The following is an 18,018-nucleotide window of genomic DNA, read 5'->3' on the forward strand; positions in this document are numbered from 1 at the left end:
AATTATCCCTATTTATTTAGGCTGTATTCAGAGCTGCCTGTCCTGTCTCCTAATACCACTTTCGAGACACAAGAACACCTGCCGTGTATTCTCATCCCTGCAGTCCTAGTCCTTTTCAGAGCTGCTGTAAATCCCCTGTCCAGTCCCAGTCTGGTGTCCAGCCGTGCTCACTGGGAGGCGACTGAACCTGGTTGAGCTGACTCCCCGAGTGATCCTAAGTCATGTACCAGGCAAACTCCGGGCCACTTAGCTCCACATCTAACCAAACTAATCAGCTAACAGTAGCTAGCTCCAGCAAAGACCTGCAGTTATCGGTCACTCTGGTGATATGCTGCCCCCTATAATTCTGGAGCTACCTTCGAATTCTGGCCGTATCTTAAAGGACCAGTGTGTGGGATTCAGTAACATCCAGCTGTATGGTTGTAGATTGCAACAAACAAAATACCCCATATCTGGAGGTGGCCCCTAAATATGTGAAAGATTCTCTCTACAGTCACTGTTTGTGAGTGTAATGCTAACTCAGCAGACAGCTCTTTTAATGTCAGCCAAATCTGATAAAACCACACCCACGCAGTCCTGATCAAGCAGATTAGCTGAGTTAAACACTGAATAAATAACTTTTATCCTTGCTTTTTAAGCCATGAATATTAACTGTTTTAGAAGAATACCATAAACTCTAATCAAGTTTTCAGGAACTTTAGGACTGATGCGTTCACTGCTCTTTCAGTCTTAGTCTGGCCCTTTTTCGGAAGTGGTGCACCAATACTGAGCTGTGTTTTGCATCCGGATCTACGTCCTTGGCGGAAATCTTCAGTTATGGGTCTTGTGCAAGCTGTGTGATTAGTGTGATTAGTGTGTGAAAAAGAACTTTCTTGGCCACACACACACACACACACACACACACACACACAATTTCTAAAGCTGAAACCACTCGCCGTTACATAATTATCTTCCTGTTTGTCCTTTGTGGTGCTGCGACTGTTGTGCAAATCCTGATATTGTAATAGTTGTTATTGTTGTTGTTTCTCGCCGGGGCCTCCATCACACACACAAAGAGCTCGGTGACTGACGGAGCTGCCATCTTCATAAAGGGTCACACTCACAGAAAAAGAGCCACTCACACATGATAAACAAACCTTCTCGTCATGTTTTCACAGGCACATGACATACACTTGCCCGCCCACATGTTTACAGTGCTAATGAAACACACAGTCACTGACCTTGCGGGCACAAACACGTGTGACAAATGGTCTTGTATGCAAAACAGATGTCCACCCTCTCTAGTTTTAAATATCTCCATCTCCATCCCCTCTCGATCTCTTATAACGTTTTATAGAAAGCATCACGCGCTCTGGAGAAAAGCGGCTGTCCGGCTCCAGATTGCACCAGATTCGAAGTTGGGGGAGAAAAGGGCTGAGGTGTTAAAAGTTAGTAGGAGGTCTGATCACCTCTATGAGAGAGCTGTGCTGTGAAGCATCGAAGCCCCGGAGAATTGCTGCTGCCCACGTTACAGTCTTTAAATAAAACACTGCCCTGATTATACTGCTCTCTTCCCGGCACAGAGCTCAGTTTCAGACACATGCAGCAGAAGGCAGCGTGCCTACATGGCCTAGATGCAAAGCCCGGCTCAGTACAGTATGGTGCAGTACAACACGACACAAGACGGGACGGAGAGCACGCCAAAACTGGAATACGAAAGAGAGTTGTCCGATTACAGCGTGGTGACCCTTGTGTTATCAAAGACTCACATCTGTACTACAAACCTCTGGCAGAGCAGGGAGATGATTTCACCTGTTTCCAGCCCAAAAGTTTGAAAAGTCCTTGAATAAAGTGACTAATCAACTTTATGCGTTTTAGGTAAAAGAGGCAAATCTGTATTAAATCAAGTAAAAACCTTGATTTCAGGAAAAACTTGTCAAAAGGGAACTCCTCCGAGTCATCACAAGGAATCCTCAGCCTGCATTATGTCTTCTGAGGATCTGCTTTGACAAGTCTGAGGAAATGCCCCGTTATGATGTCATCAGGGTTATCTCAGTCTGGGCTTGAAATGAAAAAAAAAGAAAAAGCCCTCATCACAAACTTGGAGGTTGAGAAACATGATGCCCTTCTCACTCTGAGTTCTTGTCTGCACTTGCGCTCCCGGCTTCTTGAGAAATCTTATCGTCAGTGCTGATCTAACCAGAGACCATACTGGGAAGGGATCACAGCAGCCACGACAAGATAGGGTGTTTTTCCGACATTTTCATTAATTACTCAAGGAAAAAGCAGTTGTTGGTATCCATGAGTGAGTATAACAGGGGACTGTTGGGTCTCTGTGGAGGTATGCACTCTACTGACTGCGATTCTAGTTACATTCATTCAGTACTTATGGGTCTGTCCACAACCATCTTCAAACTCAGCCTTCATTTTGATCTCAGCTGCGCACCTGTAGATTTACCAGACTGAATGTGACGCTATCATGTTGAAAAAGTATGCTCAGGACCACAACTGTCGGCCAGAGGTATAAAGTATGGAGGATTATAGTTCAAATGACCGGATGTATAGTTAAAATGAGTTTTTGCTCTGTCCATTTTATTAAAGCCCCCTCGGAGCTGAGTTGGGTTAAGCATTCATTGCACATTAAACTTGGCAATGGAGGAGAATTTGATCCAGGCTCATAACTGTTATAAACTTTCATCCCACAAATGTTATTGTGTCACCATACTTAAACGTTTTTGATATTTTCCTTATAGCAAAGTGACCAGTTTGATTTATTGGAATATGTGGTTTAACAAAACAAAACACATATTTAAATATTTGCATATTTGAAAATCTGATCTGATCGTTTACGTGAGGATCAGTCATGTCAGCAGCCAGCAGACCGGCTCCCAGAGATGACCAGCTGGTCAGCATCCATTATCAACCTGAGGAGAATAGTCATACCATTGAAAGCCCTTTAGTAAATTGCCACTGGCACCGATGTCTCTGCATCACTTTGATGGGTCTCACTCTTGAAATCTAATATTTTATGTTGCCAAATTTATTTGTCAGAAGCTGAGAACAAGGTCCATGCTTTTATTGGGTCCTTATGTACAGATCATGGCACTTTTCAGTAAAAAACAATATATTAAATATATATATATAAACTGACTGAGGCAGTGTGGTATTTAATGCATGCTAATGAAAGCTTTTCTCTCGTTTCTCTTGTCTGAAGAAGCCTTCAGATTATTTTGGACAGTTGTGCAGTTTTGTTAAAATATAATCACTACAGCTCAGCTGAGCTGCTGATGTCAGTAAGACTGCTGATGTCCCATTTGCAAATTGAGCGTACGGTGTCCTCATGTCCTCTGGAGCTGGACTCCTGGGCTGAACTTGCCAAGCTCAAACTCCAGAGGATGCAGTCCGATGTTGGCTTACTCTGTAGAGAGTAAGAGAAGCCAGGCAGAGGGGTCAGCACTGGTGCAATACTACTGCATCAGTGTTGACCAACTTTCTGGGAGTGTCATAACACTGAAGATTACTTATCTTTTCAAACATTTTAAGATGTGCATTTTTGTAACAAAGATAGAAACTGTTAAACATGTTATTCAGTGCACCAATGAGAAGAATGATTATTGACTGTTGTAGAACCTGTGAGAGTCTGTAGGACATTAGGTGAAGGTTGGTCGACCTGAAGCATGTATGTTATTTGCCTAACAAATGATGGCGAGCAGGACTGGACACTGGATGCAAACGAGGATGAGATAATAGAGACTGGGGCTGGTTTCCGTGTGTCACACACACTGCTAGTGTGTGCATTATGGCTGTTATCTAAGAAGATTTTTATAAGAGGGCTGTCATCATTTAGAATAGATATATTCTGTTAGAATCTAAACAGTATTTCAGATGATAAAACAAATCTAAAGGCTCTTTTTCTCTTAGAGGATTTGATGACACCTGTGGGTGACAGTTTCTGGGTCTCTGTTGTGCTTTTGTGCTTCTTCAACCAGCTCTTGAAGATGAGATAAGGGTCTTGTACAGAGAGGTATAGAAACATATTAGGCTCTAACTTATCTTCAGAGTTCTAAGACCCTAATTTAGATGGTAATGAGCAAGTGCAGTGGTTTCATTATATGATCAGTCCTCAGATGAGGCACAGCTATTGATGTGAAGTTGTCTCAGAAGCAGAATTCTTGGCACAAAGCCACCTTTGCAGTCAGGCATAAATTCTCCATCCCTAAACAGGCTGGGGCCCATTGGATTTGACAGTGGTACATTACGTCTAGTGGGAAAAGATCATTTGAAAGATGTGTCAAAGGAAGTTCAGTGTAAAGATGCATCCATGAAAGGAAGTTCCCCATCTGCACTACTTATATCTGGACCCCATTACAGCATGTGTAATGGAAAATTTTTCGGTTTATGTGCCGGCTCACACACACACAGGTGGCTGAGACACCCGACTCTCAAATGCAGTGACAAACCAGCTGCTTCTGACAGATAGCCAGAAAGCTGCTTGTTACAGTGAGAGTAAATTTACTCCATTACTCTCTCTCTCTCTCGCTCTGTCTTCCTTGCGCTCTCAGCGGCAAAAAGCGACGATTTGGAGAAGGGAAATCCCAAGGAAAGCATTATTTTTCCTCTCAGCTTTTTAATGATTTGTTTTCCAGAGTCATTCCCTCTAAAAATGTAATTTCCAATAATTTCCAGCTATTAAAGTAACATTAATTTTCAACCTTTTCCTGTTGTCATCTCCTTCCTAGCAAAAAAGCAAACCATGTTTTTTTTTCACAGGCACATAACCAAGCAGAAATAAACACGCTGGCATATCTGCTCTGCTGCTCCAAGTTCAAGTAATAATGGAGATGGCCATTAACTATTAACCAGCTCCTATTCATGTATGCTGAGGCTTCTTTGTCTGTCAAGGTCATTTGGAGAGAAAGGATACCAAGCCAGGAGAGCTCTATAAAAATGAGCAAATTAAAATATCATCTTTCGCAGCCATGACTCCACTGGAGCGTCGACATGGGACCTGAGTGAGTTCTAGTACAGTGAACACTTAAGAAGATCACATTGTGCAGCAGGGCTGCGAGTTAATGATAGAGTTACAAGTAGACTGCTGCAGCACATTGCTGTGCATCAGCGTGTGACCTGAATCTGGGGTGAGTGGATGTGGAACAAGTGAGGCACGAGTTGCAGCACGCTGGTACATTTTGTCAGGATCCATGGGTTTAAGCTCCATATCAGAGTACAAGTCTGATACATGTATGAGCTGGATATGTACACAGACTGTAGGTTCTGTCTGTATAAACCTGCACACGTGTCTGACCTTTCCATTTAGACCACGAGCAGCTAAAATAAGTCGATGCAGGCAGTGAGTGACACACTTTTCACTCTGGCATGGGCTCTGACTTGTGCACGTGTGGGGCATTTCTATAAAACCTACACTTAAGAGACCAAGGCAAGGTCATGATGATGTGCACAGCTTATTAACGTCTAATCAGGGCTTGCACTTTATCTACTGTGCAATGATAATCACATGGCTCGGGCCATATATCTGAGTTCTGCTGCTCCCATCACCATGAGAGGCTTTAACATCATTGTGTCCCCCCTAGAAGAGGTGGGTCTGAATCCCAATGCAGTAACAGCTATGACCTTACAGAGCAGAGGGTTCCTCTACTGCATAATGTCTTCTCTGTTTCTTAATACCCACCATCCCTTCCTCTCCCTGTCTCTCTGTCTTATCTATCATCTTAATAAACCCCATAGTGTGTTGTGGGGTAGGGTCTACCCTGCCTTTCCCCCTGGGCTCAGTTGAACAAGCTTTATCCCCACAGGATGCAAATCTCTAACAGAACACCCAATATTTTCCCAAAAGCATCTGTTTTGGATTCACAGTGTGCATGTGTGCAGCGTCTGTGTGAACACACTGTAAAAGTTGCCGTATAAGCAGTGGAGGAGAAAGTATTCCGTTATTTGAGTAGTAAAACAAAGACAAAATATTTTTTTTTACGAGGAAAAGACCAGTGGTCACAGTACAGGAGTTTTATTAGCAAGCTGTACTTAAAGTATGAAATGTAACGATTCACTATGACTGCAGATGATAATAATAAAGGTCCCATATTATGCTCATTTTCAGGTTCATGCTCTCCTAGATTTTTCATTTTTACAAGCTTTAATGTTCAAAAAGACATTATGTTCCTCACATGTCCATCGCTGCAGCACCTCTATTCACCCTCTGTCTGAACATTCTTTTTTAGCTCCTCTTGAAGGCCCTCCCTCCTGAAAAGCCTAGTCTGCTCTGATTGGTCAGCTCTCACAGGCCTGAGCAAGCATTACCCACCATGTTTATACATCAGCTCTGTTGGTGTTTTTGCGACCAAGGCTGTGCTGGGGGCGTGGCGTGGCTCAGTGACATCACAACGTTACAGAAGTCCTGACAGTCGTTTAAAGGCACAGTTTCTGACTACAGGGTGTGTGCATTTCTTCTTGAATTGAGCATTTTGATATTTTAACAATATTAAAAAGCACCTACACCTGCCCGATAGTCATTAAAGACAATCTAGCTCACTAAAATATAGCACCATTAATGTGCAGCTGCAGTGTTAAATCTGCAAAAAACCTTGATCATATAAAGACAATACTGTCTGTAGTTGAGTCCTAAAAACCCTCTCTTGCAGTACAGTGAGAATATTTCAACTGAGACAGAACAAGGCAGGTCAGCACTAGAGAAGCTTATTTTAGAAAGTCTAAAAAAAGTTGATTTGCACTGAAAACAGGTTGAAAAATAAAACTTGAAGGAATCATTTCTAGTCTAAAATGACCTGAAAGGGGGGAGACCTTTTCACAGACTGTCAGATAAATGCAGTGGAGTAAAATGTACAATATTCCGCTGGAATAAGTAAAAAAAAAGCACAAAACAGAAATACTAAGCTCCTGACTTAAGTACTTAAGTACAGTACTCCAGTAGACATACTTAGTTACTTTCCATCTGTGTTAGTATGTGTAATGTCACAGATGCAATCCCCATTTCTTACCAGTTAAAGGGGCACTATGTAGGTTTGGAGAAGAAACTCAGAATTTTAATATTTACAATATTAATGAGGTAATAATACAAATATTTATATTTTCCATAAATGAATAAGCGAGCTGTTCTCAGAGAAAAATAAGGTCCCAGAACACTGTTTGAAGCTAGAAAGGTGGCAGGGTCCGCCAAATGTAAACAAAGTAAAACAGTATGAAATTGTGTTGTCCTTTAATGTCAGTTTGTTTATTCAGTTTATCAGTCATGATAATGGGAATAGTCGGTTTATTTAGTTTGTTTAGGCAAAAAACAATCAATCAGTGCACCTTTAAGAATGTATTTAACCTGATAAGGTTAAGAAGCTAAGTAATAGGATCATAGCAGTGATGTTACAGGATCAATGAGTTGACTGTTTTCTCAGGACTTACTGTATAACACCTTCATGTTTGTAGTCGGACTTTTTTGTCGCAGAAGAGCCGATGAGAACGACAGAAAACAAACAAGGGATGAAAGAAGAGGAGAGGAGGACAAAGAGAGAGGGCAGCATGAAGAGAGAACAGAGGAGTGGAGATGATGGAGAGACAGTGCTGTCCTCCAGGCGTGCAGGTGGGTAGGTTCACCTGGCGTGGGCAGGCGGTTCTGCAGCGCCGAGTCACACAACAGGGATTAATGGAGGGTTTATGATTCTCTACCAAAGTTTCAGCTGTCTCTCAGCACCTGACAGCCTCCTACAAGATATGGCATCATAACAAGCCGGCCTCCTGTGTCACAGATGAGCAGCGAAGAGAGGAGCTGGGAGAGGCTGTGCGTCTGATGGCACCGTATCCCGAGGATATCTCTCACTTGATCTCTGCTACGCTCGTTACAAGCCTTGAGATGTTTTTCCACCAGAAAGGAGGAAGCATAATACACAAACTGACATTTGTTTGGAAAACAAAAGGCGAAGCCAGTGACGGCCCACTTGAGGTTTTAAGAGTCACCGATTTCTTCTGGAGCCGTGTTTATGCTGTAGCTGGAGAAAGAATCAGCATGCTGTAGGAGTGAAGCTGGTTAAATAACATTTGGCTGGACTGTGAAAAATGTGAATAAAGCACACACTTATCTCTTGAAATGGGAAAAGAATAGGAAAAAAAATTGGAAAATATGCAAATTTTCTGTCTTGCTGAGAGTTAGATGAGAAGATTGATACCACAAACATGTCCAGGCTTCAACCAGGAGATTAGCACAAACACCGGAAACTGCGTCCAAAGGTAACAAAACCTACCAGCATCCCTAGAGGTCGTCAGGTAACATGATATATCTTGTTTGTTTAAAGATATTTATCTAACATTTCTGCAATAAAACACCTCTGTAACATGTTTTGGTTAGTCGTGTACAGACATTATCCTAAACGTTTCCAGTAATGCTCACACCCAGAGAAATTCCTCCTTTTGTTAAAGGTGAGGAAGTCGTCGAGTCACGTCTGAAAGACTTTCATTGGCAGCTGTGGTCGCTTAAAAATGAAGAAAACAACTCCCACAGTCCCACACTACTCACGTCTTCTGTTTTGTTTTGATTGAGAGTCCCCTAGTGGCAGAAATTACATACTGTGCATTTAATTGTAGGCAATGGGCAAAACTAATTCTGGCTGGGCTGTGGGTGTAAAATAAGAAAGTCACTTAATACATCTGTGGGCTTGGTGCAATAACTTCCTGGAGTCTCTTCTGGTTGCCTGAGAATCTTACGGTGACGACAAGCTTCCAGGAAGTCGCTGCTCCCTGCCAAGAACAGTCTGGCACTAAACCACGTTAAAAAAATTGTTTTTTCATTTTGGTTAGTGTACAGATTTATAACAAGATATGATGTTTTAATTAGTGATTTGTAAGTGCTGGTTGGTGGATTTTTTTCCCCATCTTTGGACAGAGTCCTGCTAGCTGTTCCCCTCTGTTTCCAGACTTTGTGCTAAGCTATGCAAAAAAAAGCAATTATCTCCGAAAAGGTTCTAAAATTTAGAGGTAAAATTGTTTCAATTACTTTTTGCCGGTGTGTAGGATATGAGAGGATTTAGGGACAGAAATTGAATAAACCTGAATATATATATATATGTGTGTATATATATATATATATACATATATATATATATATATATATATATATATATATATATATATATATATATATATATATATATATATATATATATATATATACATATATATAAAACCTGAAACTAAGAATCAGAGCTTTTTTGTTACCCTAGAATGAGTCTCCACCTCCACCGAGTCCGCCATGCTGCGCTGCCTTGTTTCTACAGTGGCCCAGAATAGACAAACCAAACACTCACGCTAGAGAGAGCCTTTAACATTTGTCATGTTTTTAGTGGCCATCGTAGGGGAGAGTGAGACGAGGGGTGTTCAGTTGGTTGCAACCTGCAACCGACATAATGAATATAAGATTCTTGGTACATAAACAGAAAAAGAACAAGCAACAGCAGACATTTTAAGAACTGAACTCACAGCTTGTGTTTGTGTGTGTGTGTGTGTGTGTGTGTGTGTGTGTGTGTTTGAACCTCTCACTCACACCAGCTGCTCTGCAGAGGTATCAGCAATCAAATTCCTCCTCCGGCGATAAAATGCCAAAAGGATTCCAGGACATTTGTGTGACTCTTGAAAGGCCTCGTCATGTTTACCTGTGACAGCCACACCTACAAGACAGAGCTTATTCAGAGGAGAACTCCTGGCCCACAAACACAAAGTGTATGTTGATGGTTTTCCTTTGTCATTCTGACCACAACCATGCAGGTTATCTGTGCACTATTTGTTGCAAGACGTCAGTACATGTACTTAATCATCTAACTAGCTCCCTCCCTGGTGACTGAGAGACCATTATTAGCTCAGCCTCGATAAATGGTACTTCCTGTTTGAAAGCTTATTGAGAGACTATGAAAGCCATCAGCTGTTTCATTCATGCTTCACAATCACTGGCTCCCAGTCATATTCATAACAGCCATTACAACTATTTTCATTTGTGTTGCTTTAACTGAGATTAATGTTCATGTGTGTTTATTAAGAGGGGAATAAATCTCACACAACAGAGCCAAATCTAACTGTTTAACCATTTAAAAGTAAATGCCATGACATACTATAAGTGCCAGACTGACAGCTGGCTCACAAGAATGAATGGGTAAAGATGAAGCAACTAAAGTCTGTTTAGGTACTCTGGTTTCCAAAATAGTGAAGAGTTAAGCTATAAATCATAAGGAGGCAAAACTATTGAAAATCTGAACTTTTCTGTCTCTTACACGCTGGCCCCAACCCAGAGTCAGTCAGTCTGTCTGTCCTTAAGCTAATTTGGCTGTTAGCGTCCAGACCTTGGACATGGCAGGGCAGTCCATCTCCTCTCATCTCCATCGCATTAGAGCCACTACCTCCTTTTAGTCATGCACAGCCCTCGTCCTAATGATCCAGATTAGTTAACAGCCTTGGCACCACGGCTGTCATGTTGGAACCCCCAGCTATCCATTATAGTCCACCTTCTCCTGGTGCCACAGGTGGCCGTTCCAATAACAGCCTGCCTCTAACCCAGATAGGAGACAGGCGAGAAATTAGATCAAAAACAGCAAGCTTCTCTCTCCCAGTGCAATCACACAATAGCATGTGCGGAGATGCTAAATATGGCTGTAGGCCTTCGGTGTGTCTTATTCTCACTGGATTGTTTGAACTACCCAATTATCCCCGAGCCTCAGGAGAGGTGACCCACACTGGCCCCCTGTCCCAGGAGGGTGACAGGAAGTAGGTCTCATTATGACAAGGTGGAGGTGGAGTTTCCTCCAGCGCGGCAGCCGTTTCATCAGCAGGGTTGTGGGTTCAGATGGAGTCAAAGGAGAAGGGTGAGAAATTACTCGTGAGGAGGGGATGGCACAGGCCGAGAACATGACCGGTGAACACAAACACTCTAACACATCGAAAGCCTATTGGGATGAGTTATTTCCTGAGAGAAAATGATGGTGGGGATTTCAGTCTCAGTTCAGTGTACAGCCGTGTTCACTCAAAGGCTACCATATCCAGCTGAGCTGAGCCCCATCGCCTGTGGTGACTCCCCCTGTGATCCAAGGTCTTGGTCCAGGCAAACTCCGGGGCCACTGGCTAACTGAGCAATGAGCTGATGAGCTTACAGTAGCTAGGAAGGGAAACTAGCAAAAAGCAGCACTTGTTGTACTCACTTATACAAACAAATATTTTATATGAGTATGTTTTTTTTTCATTTTGTAATTAATTTATCTCTTTGTACAGATCTGTTTTCACTTTGGCATTAAAGGGCCATTTTCTGGTGATCAGTGTAAAAAAAGGCAGATTAAATCTACTTTGACTCAATGTTGTAACGTGATAAAACACGGAAGCTTCCAAGAGGAGACAAATACTTTTAATGGGCGTGGTATTTTTCATGCCTGACCTGTTGTAATGCTCGCATTATTAGAAAAATGTGAAAGTGACAGTAGGGGCAAACACAGACAAACCCAGACAAAACAATCATTATTACAAAATAATTTTAAAAAGAGATAAACTCCCAGAAAACAGAGTACTGCCAGCCGAGTGGAGCTTTAGCCATGAGTCTCTTCACTGGTGGCTGCATCACGACAGACACAATTTGCAATCAAAACAAGTGACCACAGATGAGGAGGCATTTGATTGCGTGCCTCCGAAATGACGCAAATGACACACTTAGCATATGTCTGGTGACAGCAGAGATCCCTCGACGGGAGGAAGGAGGGGCGCTCCACAGCAGGGGACGGATAAAGGATGCAGATAATTCAAATGGGCAACATGTCCCTCAGCTGACCTTAATAATTAGTGTCACACTGTACTTTCCTAATTCATCTGAGTGGTCTCACAGGAAAATATAATGGATGGAAATGGACAGGAGGGTGCTGTGTTTCTGCTAAAAGCACCATTTTGGAAAAACATTCAGAATCTGATTCATTTGATGCTCACGGTGGTTCGTGATTCATACGCGCAAACAGCTGAAGGAGACGATCATGAAAGGCAAATGAGGGCTGAGACATAATGTTGCTGTCATGCTCAGTGCATATGGGCCCATGAATCAGGCTCTCTGTGAAGTGCTAGTGTCAGCTAGCGCCTGTTAGCTGAAGCTACCACAGAAAGACTGTCTTGATTTTTGCTCTTTACAGGCCTGAGTCTTCTCTGTGGAAGCAAAATGTGGACCCGTGACTCTGAATTAAGCTGCTGTTGTTAACAGCGTCTCTTCACATTGATGCTTTATGACAAACCAAGCTCACAATCCCACCTGAGACAATCAGGTACTGTAGGAAGAATTACAACGTTGCTAAAAGAGCAATATGTAATGTCAGAATTTTAGTTTACACCTTTTTAAAAAAAATGACCTAACATTATCAACAGAGTGTGAAGAAACAGCAGTGTTGACTTTATGTCAAAGATGTCCATGTACTGTGTTGCTGAGATATATACTGAAGTTAGCATGCTAACCAGCTAGCCCCGGCTCGTCCTGTCTCATAGAACCACTTTTCACCCACAGCTGATGCCAACTCTCTGTCTTCTGCCGCTGCAGTGTTTTCTTGTCCCGGGGTCATAGTCCTGGTTTGAGCCGCTGTAAATCACCTCTGTATTGTATCCCTGGTCTTCAAACTGGCCTCTGTCAGTCTCAGAAGCTGTGTCCACTAAAAGCATTGGTGGAATTATAACATTAATGATGGCTGCATCCTATTTAGGAGAAGTGTTGTCAGGGCTCTAGTATTCTGCATGGTCGCTCACTGACATGGCTTGCTGGGGCACTTGACAGCATGGAGCCATGGTGAACTATCAGTCACACCAGTGCTTTCCCGGCTTTGACAAGTCAACGTCTGATTTGAGAAGGGTCAATAGGGCCACTTAGCTACAGCCACAGATAGCTCCAGCAAAGAGTAGCAAGTCCAGCATAGTGAGCAGCAGTAGGCGGTTATGCTGTCCCCTGTAGTTTTGGAGCTAACTTCAAATTCTGGCCCGTTGTTACCTGTGTGTATTTACAGCAGCAGCTAGGGTAGTTGATTCACGAATGACTTTGACATTGCTGCTCTAGCTAACTGGCTAAATGTGGTAGCATTGTGGATTAACAGGCAAATTCATTAAAGAATTGGCTGAAAGATGGGAGGGTGATGACAACACCGCCTTTTTCATTAGCATTTGTCTCAAGCATTAGCATTTGCTGGAACTACTTTATTGTAATGGAAAAGATGCTACGTGGCCAAAATCATGAATTTTTAATCTCAACAAAGCATCTCCCACGTTCACATGGGCATCCCCATATCATGACGCTACAGTTACTGTAGGCCTTTCTGTTTTCTCTCTGCCTTCATGGCAGCTTCTTCTCACTGTGGGTATATTAGAGCTCTTGTGGGATCCTGGCTGAAAAAGAAGCTGGAGACAGAGCGGGGGGAGAGAGGAGCAGGAGGGGGGGAGGAAGGCTGAGTCACTCCGGTGTGGGGGCTTTGGTGGCGCAGAGGGGCACTGAATCATCTGGTGCCTTATTGAATATTTCCTCCATTTGATGTCATTATCGCCCCAGTGATCATCTCTCCCATCATCAGCACTGTCCCTGAGTCTCCAGATTACAGATAGAGGAAGCAAAAAGGCAGACCGGGGGGGCGGGGGCTTTGAGGTAAAACCAAGTGTGTAAGAAGAAACTAATAAACAGAAGGAATACCAACGTTCTGCTTGGACAAATGGCAGAAAAAATGGACTTGCAGAAGGGATTGTAATAAAGAGTAAGAGATGTACTTGTTTTCTTGGAGGTAAAAGGAATAGAAGCAGTGTGAAAGAGAACTATTGATGGTGTTGGATCACTGAGTACAGTATCTGCTGGGAGCAAGTGCGTGGGCTCTAATCGATGCCGACTAAGTGATCAATATATTGTTTGTTGCTGCACAGAAATTCTCCGTTGAGCCCACACAAAGAAAGATGACAAGAGGTCTCGTATTTAAGTCATTTCTATTTTTATTAGAAATGGATCACATTTCAACCCAAGCAGTATTTTCTTTTACCTTCAATGTGCCATGCATACAAAATCAGAATCAAAGTGTCCATCTGTTAGTGCCCGATAAAGTTTATATTTGTAAGGGGTTGATATCAAAGTCTTTCTCCTGTGCAATTAATATTCACAGATATATGTACATTCAAATTAGTCAGCCTCAAATATCAAGCATCCTCGCAAAAGAAACCAACATTAAAAGTAAAAAGTTACAAAAAACTTCAAATTAAACAATATATTTCTCTTTTAAAATATAATTAATAACTATTCGGCTAACATGAGTTAAATTATGATTGCTTCATTTTTAACCATAGGCACGTCGTAGATAGGTGAGGCGTCGTAGAAGCCAAACTGAGGCCGTGTATCTCTTCCTCTCTCCTCACTGCAGCTGATGTTTGTGTAAACAAAACCACCGAGCTAGTCTGCGGTCCTCGTAGGGACCGCTTTGAAAATAAAAAGTAAAAATAATACTAAAACAAAAAACTGAACAATGTCTAAAGGTTTCCTCTGCTCCAGCTTCTCACACGGCATCTATCTGATATGTGATTAACAGAGAAGGAACTCTACCTGGAGCTCTTTCAGAGATGTTTCATGGCTCACAATGATTGGTTTCTTTGGTATAAACCACCATGACTTCCTCCAACTAAAAGATTCTTCTTCATCTGAAATGAACACAGTAATGATTGGAAACCAACCCCCATCTCCTTGCTCTCTTTGAAACTCGTGTTTAGATTTGTCAACACACAAAACTCGACGCCTTCTCTGACATGACTGAACTCTGTGGATGTGGCTTTAAAGGGACAGTTCACTCCCCCAAACAAAAACACTTATTTTTCCTCTTACCTGAAGTGCTTTTTATCCATTTAGATCGTTTCGGTGGGAGCTGCCGAGTTTTGGAGATATCTGCCTTCTGTTGCATATAATGGAAGTAGATGGCACTCGGCATGTGGTCCTCAAAGTGAGGGGAAAAATTGAAAAATCCACAGACCATGTTGTGAGCAGTTTTGTGTAGGAAATATTTTCTTTTTGTCTCAGAAGGAAGCATGCATCTACATGCTAGCTTACTAAGGTAGTTAAGCTACAGTTACAGCTCAGCGAAGAAAGAAAATAGTTCCTTTGCAAAACTGCTCATAATAAGGTCTGTGGATTATCTTGAGTAACAAGGTTTCAAATTGTTTTTCAAATGGTTTTTTTTTTTGGCGCTTTGGCTTTCCTCTTCAGCTGACATCTCCAAAACTCTGAAACTCCCACCAAAACACTACAGATAAGAGGAAAAATGTGTATTTCCATATATATATATTTTTGTTTTTGGAGTGAACTGTCCCTTTAATAAAATGTGGGGTTAGTGTGATGTGATTAAAAGTCACATGAAACAACTAAGTGTCACATCAATGATCTGTGTAATTACAAAAGATGAGGTAATTCAGTATTAAAGAATCCATTCCTTGTGGTACTAGTGAATAAGTGGGATAATGTGTCTATTTTACAGTCACCTTTATGTTTATCATGTTTATCACAATGACAGTAAATTAATTCTTTATAAGTGATGTGAGGGACTCACAGTCCATCTGTGTATCAGTGGGAAACAGCAGCTTTGCTCTGTTTTAGATATTTATGTTACAACACCAGCATTTCTTGCACTTGTTATGGTACACAAGGTATGGGCTCACGACAGTGGGATACACCATCGCCTATGATTCACTGCTTTGACAAGTAAATCAGGACCCTCATGAAGTGTTGAACTTAATTAAACATTAAAATATTGAGTTAATAAATAAATCGTGGCTAAAACTGAAGGCCTTTAAGAGATTCATTGTTTCTCTGATTTTTTTTTTGTTTTGTTTTTTTGCTGTTATTCATTTTCATGAACATCATTTGACATCATAATGGTCTTTCATTCATTCACTAGTGATGGAGTGAAAACACTTCAACATATTGATAGAATAACAAAGAGGAATGCATTGCAATAGTAAAGTATCACAGTTTTCCCTCAGCTGTAATATTAATTCTCATCCTATGCAGACTATGGCTATTGTGAGTATCGTCTTCACCCTGTTCAGTACGATCATCAGTTGTGAAGTGGGTCTTAGTGTGTGTTGCACTTGTCATCGTGTCAACCTGCAGATCAGATATACGTTGAGGATATCTATGATGATATACTGATCCTTCCCTTCAATAAAGAGTCCTAAAAAATACCACGTACTTCTTTTGTCTGAAAAGGTAAGTAAGTAAATAGGAAGAAGGAGATAAGGTGAGTAGGAAGAAAGGAAGTGTGGATTAAATAAAACGAGGAGAAAAGGAAGGAAGAAGGGAGTGGAATGAGCTAGTAGGTCAGTACTTTCTCCCCATGGTGACTAATGAGACTCCACTGTCCTGGACAGTATTTTTAGGATGCTCTACATGTCCACCGAGACACGCGAGTCGCCAAGGTGACCTGTTTTCACCATGATCAACTATGTAACCCAGAGTGGCTGCTGTTTAGGAGGAAGAAAGGCAGGACAAAAAGGAATATACTTCCCCTTGAAAGTCGTGAATTTGGCACACTTCATGTCCTTTAGCACGGCATCTTCAAGTAAAAACTTTATTTAAAAAAACAAACCAAAAAAAAAACAAAAAAACAAAAAAAACGACCCCCGCAATTGTTCCTGTTCGAGTGAATGCACATGCTGATATACTGGATTCACCTAAGGCAAAAAGGATTGTGAGTAAGTGTGGAAAGTGCTCTTTGAGTAGCCCTCCACAGCCCGTGTCCAGAGTACTGCAGAGTTACCGGAGTGGAGGGGGTCCCGGCTCTCCCTCACCTCTCCACTCCTCATTCAAAGTGAACCAGCTGAGTCAGGATGTGTCCCCCCCTTTACGTAGTTCTCCTCCCTTTCTCTCAAGGGGACATGTTGAGTAGCTTGGTAGATTTATTGGGGTAATTGATGGCCAGGCTGATGGCAGCGATGTTCTTCAGAGCCTGCACAATAATAAAAAAAAAAAAAGTATGTGAATGAAATACAGAAGGATAGCTGCAGGGAGAGAAAATCAGCAGAGTGAAAAGAGCGAATGAGACGTGAGAAACCTTGTTTTTCACCTGGGCTGTGCACTGCATGTTTAGTGGTGATAAATAGGAGAATTGGGGGTGACTAAACTGATGATGCAAGGACTTCTGTGCAGTTTAAATCACCTTACTTAATAACCAAAGTGCTAAATTGATTAAAGTGCTTTTTGTCCTCTTCCAGAACAGTCCAGTTACCAGAGGAAACTTCTTGGACTTTAATTTTGTTTTGTTTTTTGCTGTTCATTAATCATAAAAAACAAAAATGGTAAATATGATGGAATTCGGGGATAGATTGACATTTAATTAATTCAATTATATTTAGCATTTTCTTACTAAACCAATCTCTGCATGTGGTGCATATTTGTATTTTACCCAATAAAACTACAGCATTACAGTTAGACTTAATTACACTTTTGTTCATAACATCCTAATAACATAGTAAACCTCATCTCGACAGCACCATACGACAGGTCAGCCAACAATAAGACCGTATAAAAACAGAATAGTTGAGAAGAAATCAATGTAGAGCACAGCGTTGTCACTTATGACAAAACCACACATTTTTTAAAGTGCTGTTGTTGGTTAAAAGCCGCATTTGAACAATATTTTGTTCATGCCAGAGACGCTGTCTGAATCAGACCCAAACCTTCCCGTCACAACAGATCAATAGGCCTGCAGAGGCTTGCTGCAGCACCTTCAGCACCTCTCCATGTGACGGTGACGTGTCTGTGTCGAGTCTCCTCAGGATCAACTGTTGACTCAGTTTTTTTTCTTCTTGTTACTTGAAAATACTTTTTTGAAGGTGGAGGGTACGAGGCCCACCCCACACGGTAAATGTCTTTCTTGACCCTCCAACCTGTCCACTAGTATCACTGTCAGACCTAAAGTACAGACTTGTACACAATTTTAAAATGTGATATTTTAGGAACATACAATAGCCATCAAATCGGCATATTATATGTGTAATGCTACCTCT

General features: G+C 41.7%; 1 protein-coding gene across 1 annotated transcript in view; it reads right to left on the reverse strand.

The window, feature by feature from the left end:
* Positions 1–13,947: 13,947 nt before the first annotated feature.
* Positions 13,948–18,018, reverse strand: part of zzef1 (zinc finger, ZZ-type with EF hand domain 1) — a 35,714-nt gene continuing 31,643 nt past the window's right edge. The window contains exon 54 of the mRNA XM_073479117.1: positions 13,948–16,958. Within this exon, the coding sequence (XP_073335218.1) occupies positions 16,878–16,958 (81 nt within the window). The 3' untranslated portion in view covers positions 13,948–16,877. The remainder of the gene's footprint in view (positions 16,959–18,018) is intronic.

This window comes from Pagrus major, chromosome 13 (assembly GCF_040436345.1).
Source record: "Pagrus major chromosome 13, Pma_NU_1.0".
In the NCBI taxonomy this organism is placed as follows: Eukaryota; Metazoa; Chordata; class Actinopteri; order Spariformes; family Sparidae; genus Pagrus; species Pagrus major.